The sequence below is a fragment of the Ornithodoros turicata genome, chromosome 3 (assembly GCF_037126465.1).
Source record: "Ornithodoros turicata isolate Travis chromosome 3, ASM3712646v1, whole genome shotgun sequence".
Classification (NCBI taxonomy): Eukaryota; Metazoa; Arthropoda; class Arachnida; order Ixodida; family Argasidae; genus Ornithodoros; species Ornithodoros turicata.
In genome coordinates this window covers 105,072,830-105,099,677 of record NC_088203.1, presented here as the reverse complement: position 1 = coordinate 105,099,677, position 26,848 = coordinate 105,072,830, and the positions used below count along the sequence as shown (strand labels likewise).

At 46.2% G+C, this 26,848-nt stretch overlaps 2 protein-coding genes and 1 long non-coding RNA gene across 5 annotated transcripts in view; 1 reads left to right on the top strand and 2 right to left on the bottom strand.

Annotated features, from left to right (window-relative positions):
• LOC135389091 (kin of IRRE-like protein 1) overlaps positions 1-26,848 on the top strand; it is a 301,960-nt gene that overhangs the window by 42,497 nt on the left and 232,615 nt on the right. The window lies entirely within an intron of this gene.
• On the bottom strand, positions 13,691-14,822 carry LOC135387610 (uncharacterized). The gene is made up of 2 exons (XR_010421234.1): positions 14,680-14,822; positions 13,691-14,041 (listed from the first exon to the last, which is right to left on the bottom strand). It is a non-coding gene; the product is annotated as an uncharacterized LOC135387610 (long non-coding RNA).
• Positions 19,888-25,471, bottom strand: LOC135387609 (uncharacterized). Of its 2 annotated transcripts, XM_064616723.1 has the most exons (3): positions 25,344-25,471; positions 22,095-23,975; positions 19,888-19,968 (listed from the first exon to the last, which is right to left on the bottom strand). In XM_064616723.1, the coding sequence occupies exons 1-3, from the start codon at positions 25,416-25,418 to the stop codon at positions 19,951-19,953; spliced, it is 1,974 nt and encodes a 657-aa protein (XP_064472793.1). In that variant the 5' UTR covers positions 25,419-25,471; the 3' UTR covers positions 19,888-19,950. The 2 variants fall into 2 exon arrangements, with proteins under 2 accessions (XP_064472793.1, XP_064472791.1); XM_064616721.1 differs by lacking the exon at positions 19,888-19,968 and having other exon boundaries at positions 21,914-23,975.

Here is a 26,848-nt window from a genome sequence, read left to right as displayed (position 1 = left end):
ACAGGGTTGTCCAACAGCACTCATCACTAATCGTGCCACGCAAATGGTGGTGAGGTCTACCGAGATCTTCCTTCACCATCGTGGAATAAACCACGTTCCCACAACGGCCTATCACCCTGCAGCCAACGGACACTGTGAGTACGCCAACAAAACGATCAAACCGGTGATGATGCTTATGACAGCGGGAGGAGAGAAATGGGCCACCGCCCTACCTTGTCTTTTGTTACAACTCTCAGACGTCAAGCAGACTCAGTTCTTTCCCGTCTACAGCCGTGATCCCGTACTCGCTCTTGACGTAGTTTTGGACCGTCAGGAGCTGGCTGAACTAAAGGATTACGAAAATTTTGCATGGTGGGTCCTGATGGACAGCTTGACGAACGAAACAGGATTTCGGGCCACGTTAAATGTCACCTTATTGCTCCTTTAAATACCCTAAATACTTTCATAAATACCTGGAATGATTAGGATCAAGATAAGCGTTACTCCGTAACGCTCATAACGTTACACTAGGCTATAGGCAATGTTTGTGATATACTGTTCATAAACTTAAAATGTGATCTGATGACAAGGCACCGCGTTCCAACTGTTGATATGCGCCATCGGAGATTAGCAGCTAAACGTTTTTCACACGCGCAAATGTGATAACTGCCGAAACCAGGGATACGTTTGCGTGGGCACCCGCAGGGGTGAGAAGGAATCAGTCTCATAAACTAATTAACGTTAACAAACAGAATATTAGCAATGGTAAACATACAGAATTAACAGCAACGCACACTCCAAAAATAACCGAATGCGCCCAGTGTCTGTAGAACTTTGACCTACGCCTCGAGAAGAATAGACTGACCATGACGTCACGAGGACCTGACGACACCGACGCGCTTCCTCAGACCGTAGACACGGAAGATGACTTGAGCGGAGGCTTACAGTCCGGCTCTCCTGGTTCAATATTCGGTTGCCGGTTCAATATTCGGTTGCCGCTTCCATCGATCTTCCTCAGCCACAGTTTCTGCTCGTTGTCCACGACCCGAGTCTAGCGGCAGCGGCGACGGTTGACTAGAGCGACTGGCCTACAGTCCTGCACAAGGAGTCTGGGTCCCTGGAGTTCAGCAGCCGCCTTCGTCTGCCCGTCTCGCCTCTTGTCGGTCAGTCACGAACTCACGGTACCCGGGTGTTCCCAGCCTCAGCTTCGGTAGCCCGGCTCAGCGCAGATGGAAGATGACGTCGGCTACGATCCCGGTCAAGGCTGGATCCATGGGCCGCCATTGTCGATCTCCCTCCAGGCCTCCACCCGGGCTCCCGCTCTCGTCCTCGAGGTCGTCCCCTGGCTCGCGGCTGTACTTGCTGGCTTCGACTCCGCGCCCGGCTCTGACTCTCATGCTACCTTGACGTCACACGGCGGCTTATAAGCTACTGTTCGTCCTTTGTCGCACGAGCCTCGTGACACGTCCTGGCCAATCATACGTCACGAGCTCCAAAACCAGACAGCACTAACGCGTACACATAACGCGACGGACAAACAAAAGAATAAACAGTCAAAATCCGTTGATGCACTCCAGCCCCAAGGAAACTCACTTTCCCAGCAAAGATGACAACCATACAAAAGATCAATTCATACAAGGACGACAGACCCATTGGGTGGGCCAGAGATAACAAAACAAAGAAGGGGCTATGGACCGACCAGCGTCCCTGTGTGCAATAGTAATACTTTCACAAAAAAAATATAAAAAATACCACGCAATATTTTATGGAATCTGTGCAGTATAATTAATTTGAACGTCATATTGGTGACGGAACGTCACACAAACATATATGCACACATTATTCCCAGTAATGGGCAGGGCGTCTAAGCGCACATTCAGTGTACGTGAAGGCACGCGGTGAGGACATTCAGAACCGTATATTACACCATGTCCCGTGCACGATCGGGGTGTCATTCCTGGACGGGTATAGCACGCACGCGTCCTTTCGTACGACGACTGGCAGCGAGGCTAGCCCTTAATTGGGCCAATAGCAGCTGTTGCCAAAGCATGGTACCGCACCTGCTGTCCCCCTCCTTCTATAGGTTCCCTTGTCCGAATGATTGCTACAATCCCTCATTCCGATATACACAGAGGTAATGACGCACACTTGGTGCGCTACACTGGCTTTTCTCGGTAGCCATTGTGCTTCTATGGCTTTGGCTGTACTACGGCGTTTATGGTTTCGATGCAAAGACTTGTGGCTTCTGTTCGGTGTCTTTATTCGTGTTGTTCGGCTGCAGATAATGCCGAGTGTAGGTGCAATATTGTCGGTTATTTGTTGACGAAATACGTACGGAAAAGGATCGGGATAATACAGGGGTCGCTAAGATAAAATTCGGGGTTTGTAATGGAGGTAAAACAAATAAAAACGGTGTTTGGCAGTTAAAGTATATGTTAGAGGTCCTATTATACACGAAAATTGTATACCTGTCTCAACAGTAAATGGAAATACGACGCACAAAATATTTCACAGAAAGTGAAATGGAAAGCTAGACGAAGATGTAAAAAGTTGGCTCAGATCGAAAAGCTCGCAGTAGGACGTAGGACTTGCGGAAGGTCGTTGTAGACAGAGCCGTCTGCTTCTTGATTTTATGTGTCCTGCTGCAATAAGTACCGTAATAATATGTATTGACACTTATAAAACCACTTCACGCAGCATTGATCTGTATTCTGCTCGAGTTATTCTATTAGTTTCGATATCGCCCGCACCGCCGCGTACGACCGTGTCTGCCGTCTGAAGGAAGGAGCTGAAACTTTTAGGCGCTCGGTTCTTTCTGTTTTCCTTATTTTATTAGTCCCCGCAGCTATTGCGAGCCTCTTAATAGAAGTGGAGCGTAGCTCACCCTGACACAGAAGGAATAGGATGAGACAAAGTGTTATACTACTGCGGAGTCATAACCCCTTGAAAATGTTAAGACGGCGACTGTTCTTCTTCTTCTTTTTTTTTTTTTTTTTACGAAATGTCCACGAGGAAATAGCGGGAGTGGAAATATTGTATAATATGCCGGAGCGAAATACGTCCTGTGATGTATACTTTAACTCCCAGACACACTTTCTATTGGCTTTATCAAACCTTGGGAAACCCTGCGGATTCCAAGACGGCTGCGCTGAGATGTGGTACCTGTATGGCGGGCTAGAAGATTCTAGCCCGCCATAGTACCTGTAAAGGGTGACTTGCTTCACTTTCTTTCTCATACAGGCACATGCATTTCTGTGCATTTCAGTACGCACACACGCATTTGGGAAAGCACAATTAATAGGTGTCGCTCGACGGGACAACGGGTCAAAATATTTTCGATCGGGCATCGTCGCTTGTCCACCGAGCGCGAAGGTTCTTGGTCAACATTGAGTCAAGAAAATGAGGAGGAGCCCTAAGAGTACCCAAGAGAAGAGAAAAGTGTCGGGCAAGTGACGTATGAATAAGGAATAAGACTTTGCACTTTTGAATCCTTGAATCCTTCTAAAGGTCACGCTCGCTACCTGAGAAGGCCAATAAAAAGGCTTTGCACACTACAGTTTTCGGCGCCATCTTGACACGACACGGGCGCAGGGGCTGCGACACCTTTACTTAACGACTTACAACAATTAGACAACTGTAAAACTGAAACGGGAAAACTAGCGGTGGCGTTCCGTGGCCGCGGCCCCCAATTTTAGGTGTTCGGTGGAGCAGGGCTCAACGTCTCATCCATTACTCCATGTTGGCCAAGAACAGTGTTGCTAGCCTTACGTTTCTTTCGCGTCAAAAGTACATAAGCAGTGCACCAGATGGCGGAAACGACTGTATTGCCTTCCGTTGCGTACCCTGGCTCTTACTGAGTGAAATAGCGAGCAAATTAGCGCGATCCGTTATCTGATTCTCCCGGGAATCTCGCTCGCGCGTTCATTCTTACGTGATTGATCTCCTCCCATCGACTGTTGCCTCGTGCAATGCATCTCGTGCCAGCTTTTTCCGCATTTCCCCAATAACGTGCTATCGAAAAAGATTGCACCAATTGCATCACGTATTTATGTCGCATTACGCGCTACTCTATTATAATTTTTTTTGTGTTTGGTCGTTCGATTGCTTGCCTATTTTGACTTGTGGCAAATCTCACGGCTTCCACCTTCTCCATTTTATTGGTTACATTATACATTGAAGCCGATAACCGGTGTGTGTGTGTGCGTGCGTGTGTGAGAGAGAGGGAGATAGAGCGTGAGAGCGTGCGTGCGCGTGCACTCTTAAAAATGAACTTCACCACATAGCACGCTCCTAGCCAACCATAGCGTTTAGTGATATCGTTATCTGCCCTGATTTGTTGAGAACGGGAGGCGTACGCCTTTTTTGTGACAATTATGAACAGCATAAGTGTCACAGAAAAGGCGTACGCCTCCCGTTTTCAACAAATCAGAGCAGATAACGATATCATTCGAGATTATGGTTGGCTAGGAGCGTGCTATGCGGCGAAGTTCATTTTTAAGAGTGTGTTTAGCGACGGAACATTCCATTACATGTTCCGTGTTTATAATGGAACAAGTGACACCTCGTCTTCTCTGTGGAATTTGCACTGGTTCCACAGCAATCCGTTTTAATCGGACAACGTCTTCGCTTCAAACATTTAATATTTCAACGGTATACCGGAGAACATGGGCCGATGCTAGCAAATAATTTAGTAAGGTTTCGGGAGATATTCCGGTTGTTGCAAGTTTATCAGGTATTCCATCTTTAATGTGTCACATCAAGGCTGCGCACCGTTCCAAGCATCGATATGCGATGCCAGGCAACCCTTATTTGAAACTAGGGCGTAGCTCCCACTTCAAAGCGCTTGGCATTTTAATGGCTGCGGAACCCTAATCTGAATAAATTTTAAGCACAAACAAGCCATCCTTGTAAATGCCTTGTCCAAGCCTTTCTGAAAAATACTCAGGAACAAAAGGACATACCGTTCCTTTGCTCGTTAAAGGCCAACGGTCGTCTTAGCAATGTACGCTTTTCTTTTGTAACCCATGTTGGACACATCTCTCCTAACTAGCCCTCCTCGTTCGATGCATGTGAACAGGCAACGATGGCTTAGAGAGAGTTTTCTCCTGGCTAGTGAGTAATCCCCCTCTTAGACGGTAAACCGAACGTAGTTGAGGTTGCAACCTTTCGGATCATTTGGTATCGAGTGTTGGACACTGCAGGGGTGCCCTACAACCGTTATTTCTTGTAACTAGCTTTGAGCATAATCATAATCTTTCTGTGGTCACACATCATAGGCAACATTATTTTGTGGACGTGTAACTTTCCGTTTCAGCGCTTGCTGGTAAATACCCTTCAAGATAAAGCCAAATAGCTTGTTCCACCAGAGTCATCTTATGGGCTGGGGCCTGAGCGCCAGCGTCCTTATCAGAGCTCCGGGAGTTCTTCGCAGAGTGGCCTCATATAAAACCTATTAGAGAGGTCGAACAAAGTCGCAAAACGAAAAACAGAAAACAGCCATCGCGTTGCTTACAGACTGTTAGACCGCTGATCGTGGAAGCGTCTGCGTCGTGTATGCTGACGTTTGCAATGACGTGTCACCAGGAACTCTGGAGAATGCGTCACGTTCACCTAATGCGCTATGGTCTATGGTCGTCTTCATTTTTTGGATCGTCCTCGTCGATCACATTATGACTTGTGCTATATATGGCATACAGCGTCGCTGCATTTGTTGGACTATTCGAACGCAAATATCTTTCCGATATTTATGTCGTCGGTAAGGACATGGACAGTTTTTGGAGCGGAATTTCAACCAGACTCAGTAGAAACGGAAGTTAAACGAACAGTAAAAGGTCCCCACCATTTAGTGGTTCGGTTTTCGCTGCAGTGGATTGTGAATCAAATAACAAGGACAAGATCGTAGCTGGTCTGTAGGCTGGGCCGCGGTCCTCAGCTGCTTCACATGACCCGTAAGTGAATTAATGATGTTGAAGCCACTCCGTGACATAGAGAATACGGCGCAAGGAGCGTCACGCGGTGTCTGTAGCAGACATAATATCTGGCGGCTGCTCGCTAAGCTCATTCTACGTCACACGACAGGAGATCAGGCAAGGCCCCGCACTGCTCACGTCTGGTTGTTGAGGCCGTTTTTCTCAAATAAACTGCGCAGTGATGAGACACCGTTGGTCCATGGTTTCAAGCAATGCTAAATCTCACTCAAGTTTCATTGCACCTTTAGAATGAAACGTCCTCTTGTATTTTCCACTGAAACGGCACACAGCGACAACGACGAGCAATATTCTACTACGTTTTCCGTAATAATGTTTCGGCGTGGTTATTTCAGGGATGTGAAATTAATTCCTTTCACAATGCCCCAACTAGACCGTATTTTACGCTGCAAGTTTTTTTTTTTTTTATCTGACCAGGTGGTGGTGTTTAAGAGAGGGAGATCAGGCAGCCATTTAGCGAAATGCCATTCCTTCTTGGGCACGCTGTGCTGGTAATGTCACGTCACCAAGATTGAGCACGTGATCTTACACGCGTAGCAAATCACTCATAACTCCGCTTCGTCCTTATCGCTTCCCTGGAGATGTCAAAAGTTCCTCGTTTCATTGATTCCGTGATAGCACCAGGAAGCAACTGTGACTGTACAGGCATAACAGGTGGAGAGAAGACAGGAGGAACGAGAGGATGACGAGGGCGGGTGATTAGGCGGCCACTTCAGGGGATTATGTTCTGTTGGAAATTATGCAGCAAAGATCAGGGAACACATCAGACAAGACGGCCAGTGGTATGATATACACTCTTAGAAATGAACTTCACCACATAGCACGCTCCTAGCCAACCATCATCCCGAATGACAACGTTCTCGCCCCTGACTTGCTGAAAACGGGAGGAGGAGCCTATTTTGTGTCCATTATGCACGGCACAAAATAGGCTCCTCCTCCCGTTTTCAACAAATCTAAGGCGAGAACGTTGTCATTTGGGGTGATGGTTGGCTAGGAGCGTGCTATGTGGTGAAGTTCATTTTTAAGAGTGTATCGCTCGTGACGTCACCATTGTTGCTCAGCGTGAAAGCTCAGCGTGATGGTTCAGGTTTTGGTTTAACTTCAGCTTTAACCGTGCACATGCTATGCAATATTATGTTAGGCAATGACTTTACTACTACTTTGAGTGCTATATGGTTTGTTTTCTTCAAGCACATTGCCATTCAGCGTATCTATGAGGTCATTGAGTCAAGGTCCATGATAATGTGAAAGGCTAACCCCCTCTGTATATGAAACCACGCGGAACATTATCTCGATGTGTGCCCATTTTTGGACGCGCTCTTGCGGCTAATGATTTCGGTTATTACCCCACTTTGAGAAACGTGTCATTACAGTGACAGCTAGTATTATAGGCGTCACTTCGGCCTTCGTGGTAAACACACGCCGTATGGAATGTTGATTAGGCAAAAACTTCGGACTACTTTGCTTTTGATGAAAACCTGATAATGCCACCTTGACGGTGGCGTGAACGAGTTCCAAACGTCCAAGTTCTAAATCTGTACTGTGTCTAAGCGTGATATTGTGGTGATGGTGGTGGTGGTGGTGGTGGTGGTGTGATGTTATAAGGAAGAGGAGTGAGGGTCTGCCAGCTCAGACAAGGCGGCAAGTTTCACTCCTTTGGGAAAGGGGAAGGGGAGAAGGGGGAGTAAAAGAGAGGGAGTGATATGCGGTGTTGGGATTCGGGATATCCTGAATCCCGGGATCCTAGCTGTTCTGGGGGCTTAATCGCTTCATCGTCGTTACGGTCGTTACAAGCTAACGAGTGGCGGGAAATTCAAAAATGTGGGCACGTGATACATTGCGCGTGATGTATACCACGGCCTTCACGTATCGCGCGAAGAGCGCTGTGCACGTGTTTTATCACGTGCCCACCTTTTTAAATTTCCCGCCCGCCTTTTTGAATTTCCCGCCACTCGTTAGCTTGTAACGACTGTAACGACGATGAAGCGATTAAGCCCCCTGGACAGCCAAAAATATCGGGATTTTTTTCCCGCATTCGGCATTTGTAGTGTCAGGGAGTAATCACGAAATTTTTTCGAAAAAATTCGAAGATCTATAAGGACTCGAGTGGAATACCGCGAAACTTTGAATAAATACGAATGGGGAATAAATACTCGCGTAATTTCTAGCACAGGTTTAAATGATTTACAGTTCCTTGTGTTTAGCTGCCTTCGAAGCACGGCGAACGCCTACTTTCTCCCTCGCGCGGTGCGGGGAGAGAGAGAAAAAGCCCCGAGTGTTGACGCCTGCGGCACACGCGCCGGAGCTGCGTGCGTTTGCGTTGCGCTTCGTGCGGAAGTCGTTCCATTCAACCAGTGTGTGGGCTTTTACTTATATCGTGCCCAAGAAGAACGCAGGCAGGACGCTAAGTGCAGGTGATATAGCAAAATATTGGAAAACCCTCGGGGCCTCTACGAAAAGTCTCCTTCAACGCAACATGAAGCGCTCACTGGGCAAATATACCAACTGGAATGACGACGGCCCACGTTTTCTTCGACACTTAACAGCCGGGGGGGCATTCATTTGCTTTTACTTGTCAGCTTTTGATGCTTCGATCAGTCAGTGGGCGCACTTGAGTCGAAGCTTAGTTTCGTGCGCTATTAAATAGGTCGGATGACACCTACACGTGGGGACTGCGCAAAAACCACCGCATGACTTATTTGAGGGACGTAAAATGGCCTCGTCAGTGTTTTATAAAAAAAATGCCATATACTAAAACACAATGAACAGCATAATGCTTTGAGCGACATATAGAGACAGAGCTCTGAGCGCGCACACAAAACCGCACACAAAATAGCGTGCAGGAAACATCAGAGTTACTGCGCAAATGCTGTGTATGCTCATGTCTCAGTTTTATCTCAATCCCGTCCCGGGATCCCAGGATTGGTCTGCAAAATCTAAGCAACCCCGGGATTTAAAAATTTCCCGGGATTCCGGACACTATATAGTTAGGGAGTGGCTTCTTCGGGTTAAACGCGATTCCGCCCCGAATTTCAGTCACTATGAAATCCTCCAGCGACGTTTCCACTGGAGACAAACAAAGGTCGCCAAAAGACTGCATGGGAGGTAGGGGGTTCAAATCTGGCCACCCACTGAGTGTACCGTTTGAGCCTCTTCCAGATGGATGTTGGCACACTTCCCGTAGAAGTAAGTCAAGGACCCTTTCTAACCTCTTCCCTCTCGCTGCTTCCCGCTGTCCTCTCGCCACGTCTGTATGTCTCTTGTTGCTTCGCGGTGCCAAGACGGAATCGACCAATAAAATCACCGATAAAAAATTCGTCCGTTAAGCGGTAACCGCATACGACGATTTCTCGACGGAAAAACAGCCAACTTTCCCACCGGCACGACAACTCCACGGAAAAACGGCGGGACGAACCGCATGCACAGATTTCCACTGCGGCGGACGCTGGCGCCCTAGCGGCCGTTTCGTTAGTCCGTGTTAAATTTTGACTTCAAGTTAAGTGATAAATATTTCGCTACACATAGAAAAGTTATAGTGGCACACAGAAGAAACTCTTGCGGTCAAAGCATAGCGCGAAGCAAGCGCTACAAACGTGCCCTCAGACAGCTGCGGGCGGGCGACAGCATGCCTCCCAGTTCCCAGGTTGGTCGTACGGGCATCCGAAATGCCCGCAACGGCCGCTTATGGAACGATAGCGCGTGGAGCGGTCCTATTGGCTGCCTTCGAGCGACCGCTTCCGCTCTTCCCCGGATTTTTCTGCCCACCGCTGTCGTCGAGAAATCGGTGACGTTAACATTGCTCGCACCGGCTCACCGGAAAAACGGTGACGGTGGCCGGTTTTCCGTCGAGAATTCGTCGTATGCGGTTACCGCTTTACGCTCACAATATTGGTTTGAAATGCACCGTGGGGCATTTTATCTTGCACCCGCTAATGGAATAGAAATAAACATTGTAGCAGTATGGCAGCAAACAGCGAGGTGGCTGCGGGCATCGAACTCTTGCGAACAAGACACGCCCCACTGGCAGAGTTCGATTGATTGATTGATTGATTATTTAAAAGAAAAATTTTCCCTGTTTTTTTTTAAATAATCAATCAGTCAATCAATCAATCAATCGAACTCTGCCAGTGGGGCGTAACCGCTTAGCGTACTATAGTCCATTTCGATCTCTGCATGTGTTACGTTTGTCAGTTTATGCGTTCACCTCAGGATAGTCACTTTCCATCGCCTACACTCTTAAAAAAAGGGTGTAGTTTAATTCCTTTTTCTTGCCGCACATATAACTCCCTTTTGGAGAGTACAATTACTCTAAACAAAGGAGTCTCCTCACTCCCGCAGTGGAGTAACATTACTCCCTTGGTCCTTGCCGGAGAGTAATATTACTCTCCAGTAAGGGGTTAGAGCGTAACCCCACTCTCTAAAGGGGAGTGAGGGGGCAGGACGACGAAAAGCAGAATGACGACGCCGCTCGGACGACCACCGAAGAAACCATACCGTATTAGAAGAGTAATGATGATGTATGAGGCAAATATTTCCGGACTTTTTTTCTTACGTTCCAATGTCAGCAACATTGTGAGGAGGACGAATGGTTGAACGGGAGCAACTTGTGTTCACGTCTTACGGCCATTAGTAACAGTAAAAGAAATCCACGCTGGGTATAGTGGGATATCACCGCGAACCAGGCTTATATGGGTCGAGCGTAATATTTCAAGGGCGTCGTGCACAAGTGCACCGACACTTGCGTCATATATTCTGCGTTAGCTGTTCGGTAAATTTCTGGACTCTAGCGCCAACAAATTTTGATAAAGTCGACGTTGTGTTCGATTGTGCACTAATTACCTAGAAAGTGATTTGGTTCCAGTACATTGCTCTGTCGCGTGCCACTAGTTGCTGGCTCCTATTACTACTATATTAGATAACTCGTCGTAAATATCACTTTAGACAGTTTTATTCACACGATATTTACCCAGCCCTATTGCTTGGCGATGATGCGATCATCCCCTTTAGGAGAGTTTTGAACTTATTGATAGATATTGGAATTTTTGAACGTTCTGTAGTTTCATATGGAGAGTTTTAGACATCTTCATATTTTTTCTCACTGGTTATATTTAATTTGAACTAGTCACATCGCTACCAATGCTTTGGCGAATTATGACCTTTGTTCGATAAAAGAGATAGGGCGCAGACTAACTGGTGCATGATGATGAAGGAACGAATAACCGAGAGACACGGGACACGAACTCTTGTGCTTGTCTTCGTGTCCCGTGTCTCTCGGTTATTCGTTCCTTCATCATCATGACCTTTGTTGTCGGTGCGCAAAAAAAAACAAACCCCGAATCATCATTATTATCATCATCATCATCATCATCATCACAAATAATAGACGCAGTGCAAAATGCCGCCTCTCGTTTATTTTCGTGACATATCTGCTTGTGATCGGTAAATGACCTGCTTCAATCGTTTCTCCAACGTGTCGGTGGATCGCAATGCAGCTAAGATGATTACTGCAATAGTTCAAATCATAGTCGAGGCAAACTATTCGCGAAGAGGCCTCGTAATGGCACATCTTACTGCGGTAGCGGTGGGTCGAGCTAGTTTACACTTAGCGTCTTAGCCACGCCTTATGGATTACGTACAGCTTGGGACAAAAGATTACGGAACTCCAGGGAGTGACACCCTAGCGGCAAACAGGAGCGCCTGCTTTTCCAAGCGCGAACGAGCTGCCAGTTGACAAATAGACGATTTTAAAAAGATGCGCGCGCCATCAAGCGCGTGGCGCAAGGCAGCATGGGAACTTTGAGGGACACTGCTCCGTCGTCTGCTTCGGATATGGTTTATATCGTCTGACGCTGATGCTGCGCACACCGGGAATGTTGTTGTTCTGCTTCTACCTCCACCTCTGGCCGTATCGCAATGCTTGAAGGCGCTCTAAGTTTCCATGAGCCCTTGCGTACCACAGGTGGCGCTTGCTTTTCTAAAATGGTCTATTACCGACGAGGCGATATCTTTGAGCACGTGCACCCTACCTGCGATCTGTGCGGCAAGACAGCCGAGACTTTACACCATATCCTGCGTGAGTGCGTCGTACAGCAAACGGCCGCGACAGTTCAGGAAAAAGACGCTGCATACGAAACCATAGATAGGACCAACTGGGTCAAAGTACAAGCGGGTGCAGGGCCGCCTGGCGAAATGGGATCTACCCAAGAAATCGAAAAATGACATTACACCCTAATTTTTATTTGGTGCTTACTGGGAACCTCCGCATGGCCACACCTGCACTCTTACAAATGAACAGGCAGGCAACGATACATTCGACATGATGGTTGGCTAGGAGCGTGCTATTGCGGTGAAGCTCATTTCTAAGAGTGTGTGACTCCGTTGCAAGACAGTCTGCCCTGAGTCAAAAGGGGATTGGGTGCAACTCAATGACTCACGTACACACATACTGAGAGCTAGATCGCGCCTCCCGGGTATCTGGGAGGTACCCGGGTTCGAATCCCGGTGCCGGCTGTGCTGTCTGGGGTTTTTCCTGGGTTTTCCTCAGACGCTTTCAGACATATGTTGGCACAGTTCCCTTAGAAGTCGGCCCAGGACGCACATTCCCCAGGGCGTCAGTCGTGACGTTGCCCACATACGTGAGGCCGATAACGGCAAGCCCTATCACCATCACCCCCACCACTGAGAGCTAGAAAGAATAGCGGGTCACCCGTTTCCTATTCGACCTCTTCTGATAGCTAGCAGGGTGCACTGTAAACTGAAAAAGACCCTTATGAGTGCAAATGGCTTGTCCTATAACTCACCCCACTTTTTACACCGTATGGTCTGGAACGCCCTTTTTAGAGGGTGTATTCTGCGTAAAACGCCCTTTCAAAAGCGTGCTTTTCCTTGAAAATGCCTTCTTTTGCACCCTTTAAACACCCTTTTAGGAGTGTGTAAGATTGTTTCAGCTTACAGTGTGTGGAAAGAAACATGGCGCTACCGCGTTCCCTACACTTTTGTTCCAAGCTGTGCCAGTAAATGAGGCAATTAAACGTGGGGCGAGCACAACCCAGGTCTCAACGCCCAGCTGCATACTTGAATTGAATGGAAGTTGAAATCTGTTCGAAGATTGACGAATCCCACTAGCGGTGCCTTTCTTCGCGCATGGATTACGCGGACTGCACATGTCGTAACTGCTGTGCTTGTCTGACAAGTGCACATTCCGCGTGCTGTGCTGACCGGCGAGCGTCGCAGCGTCCAGCGGAAAAGTGAACGTCATCCATTCCGAGCCTTTGAGCAGCGGAAATTCCCCGGTCGATTTCGCCCCTACGATGAGGGGTTTCAGGGTGGGCTTCTGTGGTCGCCGATGCTTTATTTCGGCGCCACCCTTCCTACGACGCAGGACGAAATTGCGGTTAGAGAGAATTGACCGCCTGTGGTTCAAGTCTGGGAACCTGCCATGCACCCCGAGAGGACACCGTGGCCGTTCATCAGCCTATTTTTTTTTAAACTGAGAGTTGTATGAACGAGAGACTGCCTTCCCATCTTACCCATTATTCTCATCATTGTCGTCTGACCACGCAGGTCATCGTGAAACCAAGTGGTGTTCGCAAGGCAAGGGGTGTAAGGCTACCCTTTTCATTCCCGACAAGACTGGTCACGACAGAAATGCATCGCCATCAGATAGGCATTTATTAAGCCCTGGCTTTCTTGGTCCACCTAAAAATACAACGTAATGAAAGCGATGAAAGTTGCGACAGACAACGTATTCTATAATTCAGGAATAATACATTTACAGGAAATCTTGTTGATATTGCGCAGTATTGCGCGCGATGAAGATATTGAAGTCCGTGCATGAGTCCGCAGAGTGGTCGAGTAACCTTGTGACCATGTGGGCATATGTGAGGCAGGCGGGGGTGTCACAAGTAAGGAAGGTGTCTTGATGTGGTGTCTCGTGTTTTGGAAGTAGAAGCTTGATGGATACTACGGCAGCCAATATGGCGGCGATGATCCCCGACAGGATGGCACAGTAGATCATCACGTGATGTTCGTGCGCCTGTTTGGCGTCCTCTGGGGCAGTCCTGGTTAGCAGCGCACTGCAGGCGAATACAGATAATACGGAGTTTTTAGTACATCGGAAGGTGTTCACGATAACAGTTCCGAAAATATGATAATCCTATCACCCCCTTTCTTTGGAGGGAGTGACATCACGTTGCTACAAGCTTGGATTCCGTAACTTCCATTAAAGAAAATCTACAGAAACAAAAAATCAACCGATTTTACGCAAAAGAGTACCTAATTAGGAACGAAATTAAACAGAAATCGCCCTCGTATATTACGTGGAACGTATAAAAATTAAATTTTATCGGATGTTTCTTGAAGGCGATCCGCCCTCTTTATGAGGAAATTCTTACCAAACAGCGGCACAGTCTCATGAGCAGAACGCACCTATAGTGCGAGATGGCACCTTCGGGTACATTAGGCTTAGCGTCACCGTGTTTCTTCTGTGCTAGAAGTGCTTGAGATGGTTTGATTCCGGTGCATTAAAAAAAAAGATCTAGACCGCACAACAATTCGCAATTCTTACATTTTTCGATTGAGTATATGACCTTTCGCTTCTATGCAATATTTACCTTCCAAATGCTTTGACTAATTTCTTAATAAAAAGAGTGGTCTCGATACGAAAGTGCATTCTGAATGATACACGGATTACTAATATCCAATATGAGCTTACCTTCTTGGAAGACAAGCAGATGTAGAACAGCGAGCAAGCACCAGCATCAAACAGTAGAGAACGTGCGATGAATATCATGCAATGCGCGAGCCAGTGTGTCATGACGATGGTGCTTCCTGCAGGGCGAGGTATCAGAAAAGGAAGCAATGTTATACAATGTTATAGGAACTATAGCAGGTCGATAACAGAAACGGATATTGTACATTGAGAATACATGGAAATGAACTTCACCACACAGAACGCTCCTAGCCAACCATCATCTCGAATAATATCGTTATCTGCCCTGATTTGTTGAAAACGGGAGGCGTATGCCATTTTTGTGACACTTACGCTGTTCATAATTGTCAGTTCAGTTCTAAGAGGGGGAATGATACATAGAAGCGGAAACGAAAATAATTTACGGTACTAATTTGGGTACTGCAGTACCCGAATTCTTACAATTCTTTACCGTATCACGTAATTAAATTTATGGAATAAACCTGACTGAAGAGAACGAAAATTAACTCAATTCAAATTAATTCACGTCGCAGGAACTGCGGGTCGACGAAGCTGTCAGCAGTTCTACCCTGCAGTACATGCAGCATGTAGCCACACAAATGGGGTCTTACGTGTAAATCTACTCCAATTACAATATTATTAAATCTAATTGAGGACAACTAAAACTAAAATGAATAACTCTGAAATTGGAGCGTATAAGTAAATAGTATGTAGTAGGGATGGGTCAACCGAATTTATGAATCCTCGAATCCTAGGCAGGGATTCGACAATCCGAATCCTAGTGTCCAAAACGGCGGATCGAATCTTTCGAATCCACCAACCACTTTCGTTTGTTTCTTTCTAAATCGGACCCTCCGGAGTCCTCCGAAAGCCTGATTGGCCGGCTGGTGTTTTCTCGTTTGTCTGTTTGCATTGCTCTGGGCTGGAAGAGCGAGCCTTTTCAGCAGCACCACCACCATTGGAAGAGTTCAGCCAGGAACTCTTATATTGCATGTTTAAAAGTAACATAGCTCAAACAACTCAGGGTAACAAAATAACTTAATTTTACCTTTGATTTTTTCATATTTGGGGAAAGAATTCGGATTCGAGAGCTTATGTGCTTTCTGTAGTCGATGAATAACGTGTTGAATATATAGTGTGTCCCAGAAAATGTGTCATTGAATTATAACAAAAGAACTACGCCACCTAGAATCATGCGGTTAGCGGCATTTGTTCTTATTAGGATTTTGTCACCTCCTGATGTGAATGTCATGTATCGTAAGTTTAATTATGTAAATATTTGCGAACTGAACTCTGAAATTTTCCAGGTGAAGGTCACTTTTTTACACCACCAATATGAAGAGCGTGCCGAATTCATTCAAATTCATGATAATTGACAGTGATATTCACGAGCTCCCTCATCGAAAAAACAATAGCCTAATAAGCATGCCTTTCGGAGCACCGGACCATAACGCGCTTTTTGAGAGCATTCGTTCACAGTCCGACGAAAGGAGGTTCCAAAGCCAGCCCACAGAGTGATAGTAGAAAAAGTAGCAGTTCCTAAAATTGGGAGAGGGAAAGCATTATCCCAGCGAAAGTCGGACGCGATAAGCCGTGCCTGTGTTATCTCTTTCTGCGATGCCGGCATGGGATGGGTTTCCAACCTCCTTTCCTGGGACTAACAAAGATTTCCCTGAGAAATTCATCGTGCGCAATCCTGTGGGAGCTCCGTAGAGCATGACGTTCGGCTATTTTTTCTCATGGGATAGCCCATGAATATCCCCGTCAATTACCATTAATTTGAGTAAATTAGACACGCTCTTCACATTGGTGGGGTAAAAAAGTAACCTTTCCGACTTAAGCTCGCAAAAATTTGCATAATTAAACTTACGTTACATGACATTCACATCAGGGGGTGGCAAAAACCCAGCAAGAACAAATGCCGTGGACCGCATGACTCTAAGTGTAGTTTTTTTATTATCATTCAATGGCACGTTTTCAAGGACACCCTGTAGATATGTTTTCTCCTGAAAGTAAACTATTCAATTTGGTTTTCATTAAACAAAGATATCAAATTCTGCTTCAAAACACGTTCCAGTAAAAGTGTTTTTCTCCCTGACTTTTTGAATCTTTTTTGAAGAAACGATTCGAAAGATTCGTGGATTCACAGAACCTTCGTTGGATCGAAATTCCGGATTCGGAAAATTCTGGGTTCGTCCCATGTCTATACAGTAAATAGAAGAAGCATAGGTCTGCACTCTTAAAAATGAACTTCACCGCATAGCACACTCCTAGCCAACCATCATCTCGAATGATAACGTTATCTGCCCCGATTTGTTGAAAATGGGGGGCGTACACCTTTTTTGTGACACTACGATAAATACATCGTCGTCAGTTAGGCATTTATTAACCCCTGGCTTTCTTGGTCCAACTAAAAATAGAACAACGTAATGAAAGCAAGGAATGTTGCGACAGACAACGTATTCTATAATTCATGAATAATCGGACGCGTTTTAGTACATTTGCACGAAATCTTGCTGATATTGCGCAGTACTGCGCGCGATGAATGTCCGCATAATCCATCAACTTAGAAAGATGCACTTCTTTATGGGATTCATTCGACTTCCTCGCTCGCATTGGAATACTTGAGAAAACTTCACGCTATTGCGCAGCACCTCGTTACAGACGTTATTGTAGCGAGCAGAGCTGCATTGGGAATGGCAGAAGGCGATGAAGAACATCTCGTCTTCGGAATATTCTGTGAGTCCTTGTAGGCGATGGTCTTGTCCTCCTTTCGCAGACTGGAACGCCTCCCATGAGATACTTAGAGATCCTGCGAGGTCCACGTAGAAACTGAGCATTTCGTTAGTAATAAGTGGCGAGGTATCGTAACAGGCAATTAAGTCCTTGGCGCGCGCGCTGAATTTATTCTCAAACTTGCCAAAGACCGCTCCTGCCAAGGACATGCCTAGTCCGCTGTACTTGACAGCAGCCGTAACGTTTTCGTCGTACGCTGGCAACATGGCCATGTAAGGCGGTATATGTCGCACAGTTCTTCCCCGAAGCAGGTTGTAGTTGCCGTCACGCATGTAAGTCGTGTAGAGCTCGCCGCTGTCGTCAGACCGCGCGGCGTTTATAATATTCGCAGAGACAGACAAACCCATGTCACTGAAGCTGGCGAAAGAGGTTTCTAATTCCTCTTCCGTCATGTCTACTAACTTCATCGTTCGGTGAATCAGTTTGAAGTTCAGGGTGGTTCTGTTGTCGATCGCCCATTTGTTCTCCGAGAGTTCTCCTTTCAGAGCTTCATGCAAGGCATCAATGATGCCGTGAATGTCTTCGACTGTTCTCGCCGTGAAGGTGGCAGATACGACCGGATAGAATGTAGGCCACCCGATGTACTTCTCTGTAAAAGATACACAACGTAGCGTCAACTGTTGCTGGGTAGTTCTGAAGGTAGTTTTCCAGAGTGTGGCGAGCTGAAAGTTCATACGCGGAGCCAGTCTATTTATTGCCATCCAGCCGATGAAGTCGGCCACCATGTCTTCCCCTGTGCTGTTGAAGAGATTGGTGAACGCTTGAAGGAATGCTCGGCTCTTGACGACTATAAGCAGACGTCGGCTGCCGGATCCGGCCTTCAGAAGGTCTTCCCACCTCTTCTGACTGACTTCCGGTGTTAGTTTTGCCAGAGCTTCGACGGTTCTCAAATACAAATCGGTTCCGTGAACATAGGGTAGCAGATCTTGCAATATTACTTTCTCGGTGGCGGCGAAGACTTCGTAGTTCTGCAGTTCAGTCTCATTGTCATTTGGACTCTTGAACACGTTAAGCAAATCTTTAAAGTACTTCTCGTGCATCCCTGTCTCTATGAGCAGATCACGACGCCTGCTGTACAGGGCTAACGACGGTGATGGATACAACTTGATCAACGAGAAACGAATAGTGTTGTACTGGCGTATAGCCATTAATGTGGTAACTTTCAAGGTCCCATGGAGATGTAGGGATGTTGAGAGCGCATCTGGTCGACTGACGCAACGTGGCCATACGATTCCTTGTTGAGTCAGTATTCTCTTGAAGTCTTCCAGCTCGTCCACCTTTCCGTCTGCCCCCGCTTTGCACGACTGATAGAGTCCAGCAGCTTTTTCAACTGGCGTTTGGTGACTCTGTGGAAAAGCGATGGAATCCAAGGCGTTCCCTACACGAAGGGCAAATTCCTCCACGTGTTCCTGAAACACAGACCTCCATGTGGGGAGGGAACCACCGTTGCCACACACGAAGTTATTGAAGTCCGTGCATGGGTCGGCAGAGCGGTTGAGTAGCCGTGTGACCATGTGAGCATATGTGAGGCAGGCGGGGGTGTCACAAGTAAGGAAGGTTTCTTGATGTGGTGTCTCGTGTTTTGGAAGTAGAAGCTTGATGGATACTATGGCAGCCAATATGGCGCCGATGATCCCTGATAGGATGGCACAGTAGATGATCACGTGATGTTCCTGTGCCGTCTCCGGGAGTTGACCTGTTTGGCTTCCTCTGGGACAGTCCTGGTTAGCAGCGCACTGCCAGCGAATGCAGATAATACGGAGTTTTTAGTACATCGGAAGGTGTTCAGTGTTCAGGTGTTCAGTGTATAACAGTTCGGAAAATATGATAATCCTATCACCCTCTTCCTTTGGAGGGCGTGACATCAGATTGGTAGGAAATTGGATTCCGTAACTTCCTTTATAGGAGAATAGAAACAAAAATGAAACGCTTTTATGTAAAAGAGGACCTAATTAGGAACAAAATTAAACAGAAATGGCCCTCGTATATTACGTGAAAGGGATAAAAATTTAATTTTATCGGCTGTTTCTTGAAGGCGATCCGCCATCTTTATGGGAACATTCTTATCTAACAGCGGCACAGTCTCACGCGCGCAACGCGCCTAGTGTAAGATGGCACCTTCGGAATCCGTTAGGCTTAGCGACACTGTGTTTCTCCTGCGCTAGAAGTGCTTCAGATGGTGGTGTTCAGGTGCATTTTAAAAAAAGGTTCTAGACCGCACAACAATTCGCAATTCTTGCATTTTTCGATTCAGTATACGATCTTTCGTTTGCACGCAATATTTACTTTCCAAACGCTTTCGCTAATCTCTTAAAAGAAAGAGTGGTCTCGATACGGAAGTACACCCTGAATGATACATGGATTACTAATATGAGCTTACCATTTTGGAAGACAAGCACATGTAGAGCAACATGCAGGCACCAGCATCAAACAGTAGAGAACGTGCGATGCATATCATGAAATGCGCGAGCCAGTGTCTCATGACGATGGTGTTTCCTGCAGGGAGAGGTGACAGAAAAGAAGCAAAGTTATACAGTGTTATCGGGACTATAGCAGGTCGATAACAGAAACAGAAACGGATATTGCATATTCAGAATACGTGGAAGGGAAACTACACCCTGAATGATACATAGAAGCGGAAACGAAAATAATTTACGGTAATAATTTGGGTACCGTTGTACCCTAATTATTACAATTCTTTACTGTATCACGTAATTAAATTTATGAAATAAACCTGACTGAAGATAACGAAAACTAACTGAATTCAAATTAATTCACGACGAAGGAGCTCGAGATCGACGAATCTGTCAGCAGTTCCCTCCTGCACATGGAGGATGTAGTCACACAAATGTGGTCTTACGTGTAAATCTATTCTAATTACCATATTATTAAATATAATTGACGACAACTAAAACTAAAATGAATAACTATGAAATTGGAGCATATAAGTAAATAGTATGTGGTAGGGATGGGTCAACCGAATTTATGAATCCTCGAATCTTAGGCAGGGATTCGACAATCCAAATCCTAGTGCCCAAAACGGCGAATGGAATCTTTCGAATCCACCAACGACGTTCGTTTGTTTCTTTTTAAAATTGGCGCCTCCGGAGTCCTCCGAAAGCCTGATTGGCCGGCTGGGGTTTTCTTGTTTGTCTATTGGCATTGCTCTGGACTGGAAGAGCGAGCCTTTTCACTGTCAACTTTCAGCACCACCAGCACTGGAAAAGTTCAGCCAGGAACTCCTACATTGCGTGCTTATAAAGTAACATAGCTCAAACAACTTTGATTGTTTCATGTTTTTAGGGAAAGAATTCGGATTCGACAGCTTATGTACTTCATGTAGTCGATGAATAGCGTGTTGAATAAATTACATTTAGAAACTATACCCAGGGTGTTACCCAATAAAAGTCTACCAGCGCCGGCATGCCGTGCTTTGCAAATACTCAATGCACGCGCAACATTATGTTGCCTACATGTAAAGATCTTAAGGACAATCAACCATGCTAAATTTCAGCGTGATTGAGCTGCGCTGTGTGAAGTTATAACGCGAAATGGGCGATTCCCGTAGTCAAGACCACCAAGATGGCGGTGTTCCGAAGAAAACTTCTGATGTTGCCAACGCTGCTCCCCAGACGGCGATGAGTCGCACAACACCACGCAGCCAGCCACGTGGAACTGCGGTTCCTCATAATCTGCTTGTTTCAATTTTGCTTCCGTGTTTGGAAAGCGTTATGTGCAAATTAACCTTTTTGAGGTATACCGTCTGGGGAGCAGCATCTTAACTGCCCTCTGACAAACCGCAATATTGGTTGTTTTGAATACGGGAATAACAGGTTTCACGTAATAACCTCGCATCGCGGGGCTAAATCGCGTGGAAATTTAGCGTGGTTGATTGTCCCTAAGAGGTTTACATGCAGGCAGTACAATGTTGAGTCTGCATTGCGCATTTGCCAAGCATGGAGTGGCGGCGCGGGTAGACTTTTATAGGGTAACACCTTGTAGATATATGTTTTCTCCTGAAAATAAACTATTCAATTTGGTTTTCATTAAACGAAGATATCAAATTCTGCTTCACAAAATGTTTCAGTGAAAGTGCTTTTCTCCCAGACTTTTTAAATCCTTTTTGAAGAAAGGATTCGAAAGATTCACAGAACCTTCGTTGGATCGAAATTCCGGATTCGGACAATTCCGGATTCGTCCCATCTCTACACAGTAAATAGAAGGTGCATAGGTCTGCACTTCACCGCATAGCACACTCCTACCCAACCATCTCGAATGATAACGTTATCTGCCCCGATTTGCTGAAAACGGGGGGCGTACGCCTTTTTTGTGACACTAAGATAAATACATCGTCGTCAGTTGGGCATTTATTAAGCCCTGGCTTTCTTGGTCCAACTATAAATAGAACAACGTAATGAAAGGGATGAATGTTGCGACAGACTGGAATAATCGGAAGAGTTTTAGTACATTTCCAGGAAATCTTGTTGATATTGCGCAGTATTGCGCGCGATGAATGTGCGGATAATCCATCAATTTAGAAAGATGCACTTCTTTACGGGATTCATTCGACTTCCTCGCTCGCATTGGAACACTTGAGAAAACTTCACGCTATTGCGCAGCACCTCGTTACAGACGTTATTGTAGCGAGCAGAGCTGCATTGGGAATGGCAGAAGGCGATGAAGAACATCTCGTCTTCGGAATATTCCGCGAGTCCTTGTAGGCGGTGGTCTTGTCCTCCTTTCGCAGACTGGAACGCCTCCCATGAGACACTTAGGGAGCCCGCGAGGTCCACGTAGAAACTGAGCATTTCGTTAGTAATAAGTGGCGAGGTATCGTAGCAGGCAATTAAGTCCTTGGCGCGCGCGCTGAATTTATTCTCAAACTTGCCAAAGACCGCTCCTGCCAAGGACATGCCTAGTCCGCTGTACTTGACAGCAGCCGTAACGTTTTCGTCGTACGCAGGCAACATGGCCATGTAAGGCGGTATACGTCGCACGGTTGCTCCTTCAAGCAGGTTGTAGTTGCGGTCGCGCATGTAAGTCGTGTCGAACTCGCTGTTCACGTCTTCAGACCTGGCGGCGTTTATAATATTCGCAGTGATAGACATACCCATGTCACTGAAGCCAGCGAAAGACCTCTCTAGCTCCTCCTCCGTCATGTCCACGAACTTCATCGTTCGGTGAATCTCTTTGACGTCCAACGTGGTTCCGTTGTCTATCGCCCATTTGTTCTTCGAGAGTTCCCCTTTCAGAGCTTCATCCAAGGCGTCGATGATGCCGTGAATATCCTGGAGTGTTCTTGCCGTGAAGGTGGCTGAGACGACGGGAAGGAATGTGGGCCAACCGATGTACATCTCTGTAAACGCTACACAACGTCGCGTCAGCAGTTGCTTGGCAGTTCCGAAGGTTCTTTTAAACAGTGTGGCGAGTTGCAAGTTCACGTGCGGAGCCAGTCTATTTATTGCCATCCAGCCGATGAAGTCGGCCACCATGTCTTCCCCTATGCTGTTGAAGAGATTGGTGAACGCTTGAAGGAATGCTCGGCTTTTGACGACGATAAGCAGAGGTAGGTTGTCAGACCCGGCCTTCAGAAGTTTTTCCCACCTCTTCTCACTGACTTCCGGCGTTAGTTTTGCCAGATCTTCGACGTTTGTCAACAACAACTCAGTTCCGTCAATGTAGGGTAGCAGATCTTGAATTATTACGTTCTCGATGCTGGCGAAGACTTCGTACTTCTGAAGCTCAGTCTCATTGTCATTTGGGCTCTTGAACAAGTTAAGCAAATCATTAAAGTACGTCTCTTGCATCCCCGCCTCTATGATTATATCGCGACGACTGCCGTACTGGGCTAACGTCGGCGAAGGATACAAGGTGACCGATGAGAAAGCAATCGTGGTGTACTGGCGTATACTCAATAATGTGGTAACTTTCAAGGTCCCTCGGAGATGCAGCGATGTTGAGAGCGCATCTCCATGGATGACGCGACGTGGCCACACGATTCCTTGCTGAGTCAGTATTCTCTTGAAGTCTTCCAGCTCGTCCACCTTTCCGTCTGCCCCCGCTTTGCACGACTGATAGAGTCCAGCAGCTTTTTGAACTGGCGTTTGGTGACTCTGTGGAAAACCGATGGAATCCAAGGCGTTCCCTACACGAAGAGCAAATTCCTCCACGTGTTCCTGAAACACAGACTTCCATGCGGGGAGGGAACCACCGTTGCCACACACGAAGTTATTGAAGTCCGTGCATGGGTCGGCAGAGCGGTTGAGTAGCCGTGTGACCATGTGGGCATATGTGAGGCCGGCGGGGGTGTCACAAGTAAGGAAGGTGTCTTGACGTGATGTCTCGTGTTTTCTAAGTAGAAGCTTGATGGATACTGCGACAGCCAATACGGCGGCGATGATCCCCGACAGGATGGCACAGTAAATGATCACGTGACGCTCGTGTGCCTTCTCGGGGCGTTGACCTGTTTGGCTTCCTCTGGGACAGTCCTGGTTATCAGCCAACTGCCAGCGAATACAGATATGGAGTTTTTAGTACATAAGTAGATAAGGTGTTCACGATAACAGTTCCGAAAATATGATAATCCTGTCACCCCCTTTCTTTGGAGGGAGTGAAATCACATTGCTAGAAGGTTGGGTTCCGTTAACTTCCATTTAAGGAAAACAATAGAAACAAATGAAACGCTTTTACGTAAAAAAGGACCTAATTAGGAACGAAATTAAATAGAAATGGTCCTCGTATACTACGTGGAACGTATAAAAATTAAATTTTATCGCCTGTTTCTTGAAGGCGATCCGCCCTTCTTTATCAGGAAATTCTTATCTGCGCTCTTAAAAATGAAGTTCACCACATAGCACGCTCCTAGCCAACCATCATCCCGAATGACAACGTTCTCGCCCTAGATTTGTTGCAAACTGGAGGCGGAGCATATTTTGTGCCTATTATGCACGGCACAGAATAGGCTCCGCCTCCCGTTCTCAACAAATCAAGGGCGAGAACGTTGTCATTCGGGATGATGGTTGGCTGAGAGCGTGCTATGCGGTGGAGTTCATTTCTGAGAGTTTAACAGCGGCACACACTCTTAAAAATGAACTTCACCACATAGCACGCTCCAAGGCAACCAACATCCCGAGTGATATCGTTCTCTCACATGATTTGTGGAAAACGGGAGGCGTAGGCCTTTTTGTGACAATTAGCATTTCTGCATAAGTGTCACAAAAAAGGCGTACGTCTCCCGTTTTCAACAAATCAAGGAAGGGAACGATATCACCCGAGATGATGGTTGGCTAGGAGCGTGCTATGTGTTCTAGTTCATTTTTAAGAGTGCGGTTTAACGAGCGCAACGCGCCTACACTCTTAAAAATGAACTTCACCACATAGCACGCACCTAGCCAATCATCACCCCGAACGAGAACGTTCTCGCCCTAGAGTTGTTGAAAACGGGAGGAGGAGCCTATTTTGTTGCCATTATGCACGGCACAAAATAGGCTCCTCCTCCCGTTTTCAACAAATCTAGGGCGAGAACGTTGTCATTCGGGGTGATGATTGGCTAGGTGCGTGCTATGTGGTGAAGTTCGTTTTTAAGAGTGTAGTGGAAGATCGCACCTTCGGAATCCGTTAGGCTTAGCGTCGCTGTGTTTCTCCTGCGCTAGAAGTGCTTCAGATGGTTGTTCAGGTGCATTTAAAAACGGTTCTAGACCGCGCAACAATTCGCAATTCTTACATTTTTCGATTTAGGATATGATCTTTCACTTCTATTCCAAAGGCTTTCGTTACTTTCTTCAAAAAAAAAAGAAAAGAAAAAAGAAATGGACTAGTGCTCTCGTCACGGATGTACACCCTGAATGATTCATGGATTAATATGAGCTTACCATCTTGGAAGACAAGCAGATGTAGAACGACCAGCAGGCACCAGCATCTAACAGTAGAGAACGTGCGATGAACATGATCTAATGCGCGAGCCGGTGTCTCATGACGATGGTATTTCCTGCAGGAAGAGGTAACAGAAAACGAAACAGTGTCATGCCGCGAATATATCAGGTAACGATAACAAAAAGAGAAACGGATATTGCACATTCAGAATACATGGAAGGGAAACGGGAGCGACAATAATTTACGGCATTACGACATTAATTATTACAATTCTTAACCGTGTCACGTAGAGAAATTTATGAAATAAACCTGAATGAAGCGAATCAAAATGAACTGAATTCAAATTAATTCACGTCCAAGGAGCCCCAGGTCGACGAAGTTGTCTGCAGTACTACTATGTAGCACGCAAATGTGGGCTTACGTGTAAATCGACTCTAATTACCATATTATAAAATATATTTACACTAAACAAAACTAAATCTACTACTAAAACAACAACTACTAAAACGAAAGTGAATAACTATCAAAGTGGTGCGTATAAGTAAATAGTGTGAAGTACACTCTTAAAAATGGACTTCACCGCATAGCACGTTCGTAGGCAACCATAGTTTCAAATGATATCGTTATCTGCCCTGATTTGTTGAAAACGGGAGGCGTACGCCTTTTCTGTGAGACTTATGCTGTTCATAATTGTCACAGAAAAGGCGTACGCCTCCCGTTTTCAACAAATCAGGGCAGACAACGATATCGTTCGAGATGACGGTTGGCTAGGAGCGTGCTATGCGGTGAAGTTCATTTTTAAGAGTGTAGGGATGGATCAACCGAATCTATGAATCCTCGAATCCTAGGCAGGGATTCGAGAATCCCGGTCCTAGTGCCCGAAACGGCGAATGGAATCTTTCGAATCCACCAACCAGGTTCGTTTGTTTCTTTTTAAAATTGGCGCCTCGGGAGTCCTCCGGAAGCCTGATTGGCCGGCTGGAGTTTCCTTGTTTGTCTGTTTGCATTGCTCTGGACCGGAAGAGCGAGCCCCTTCACTTTCACCTTTCAGCACCACCACACCATCACCACTGGGAGAGTTCAGCCAGGAATTCTTACATTGCACGTTTAAAAGTAACATAGCTCAAACAACTCAGGGTAACAAAATAGCTTAGTTTTGCCTTTCATCGTTTCATATTTTTAGGGAAAGAATTCAGATTAGAGAGCTTATGAGCTTTCTGTGGTCGATGAATAACGTGTTGAACAAATTACATTTAGGAAGTATATAGATATATGTTTTCTCCTGAAAGTAAACTATTCAATTTGGGTTTCATTAAACAAAAATATCAAATTCTGCTTCAAAACACGTTTCAGTAAAAGTGGTTTTCTCCCTAACTTTTTGAATCCTTTTTGAAGGAACGATTCGAAAGATTCGTGGATTCACAGAACCTTCGTTGGATCCAAATTCCCGATTCGGAAAATTCTGGATTCGTCCGGTCTCAAGTATACAGTAAATAGAAGGGGC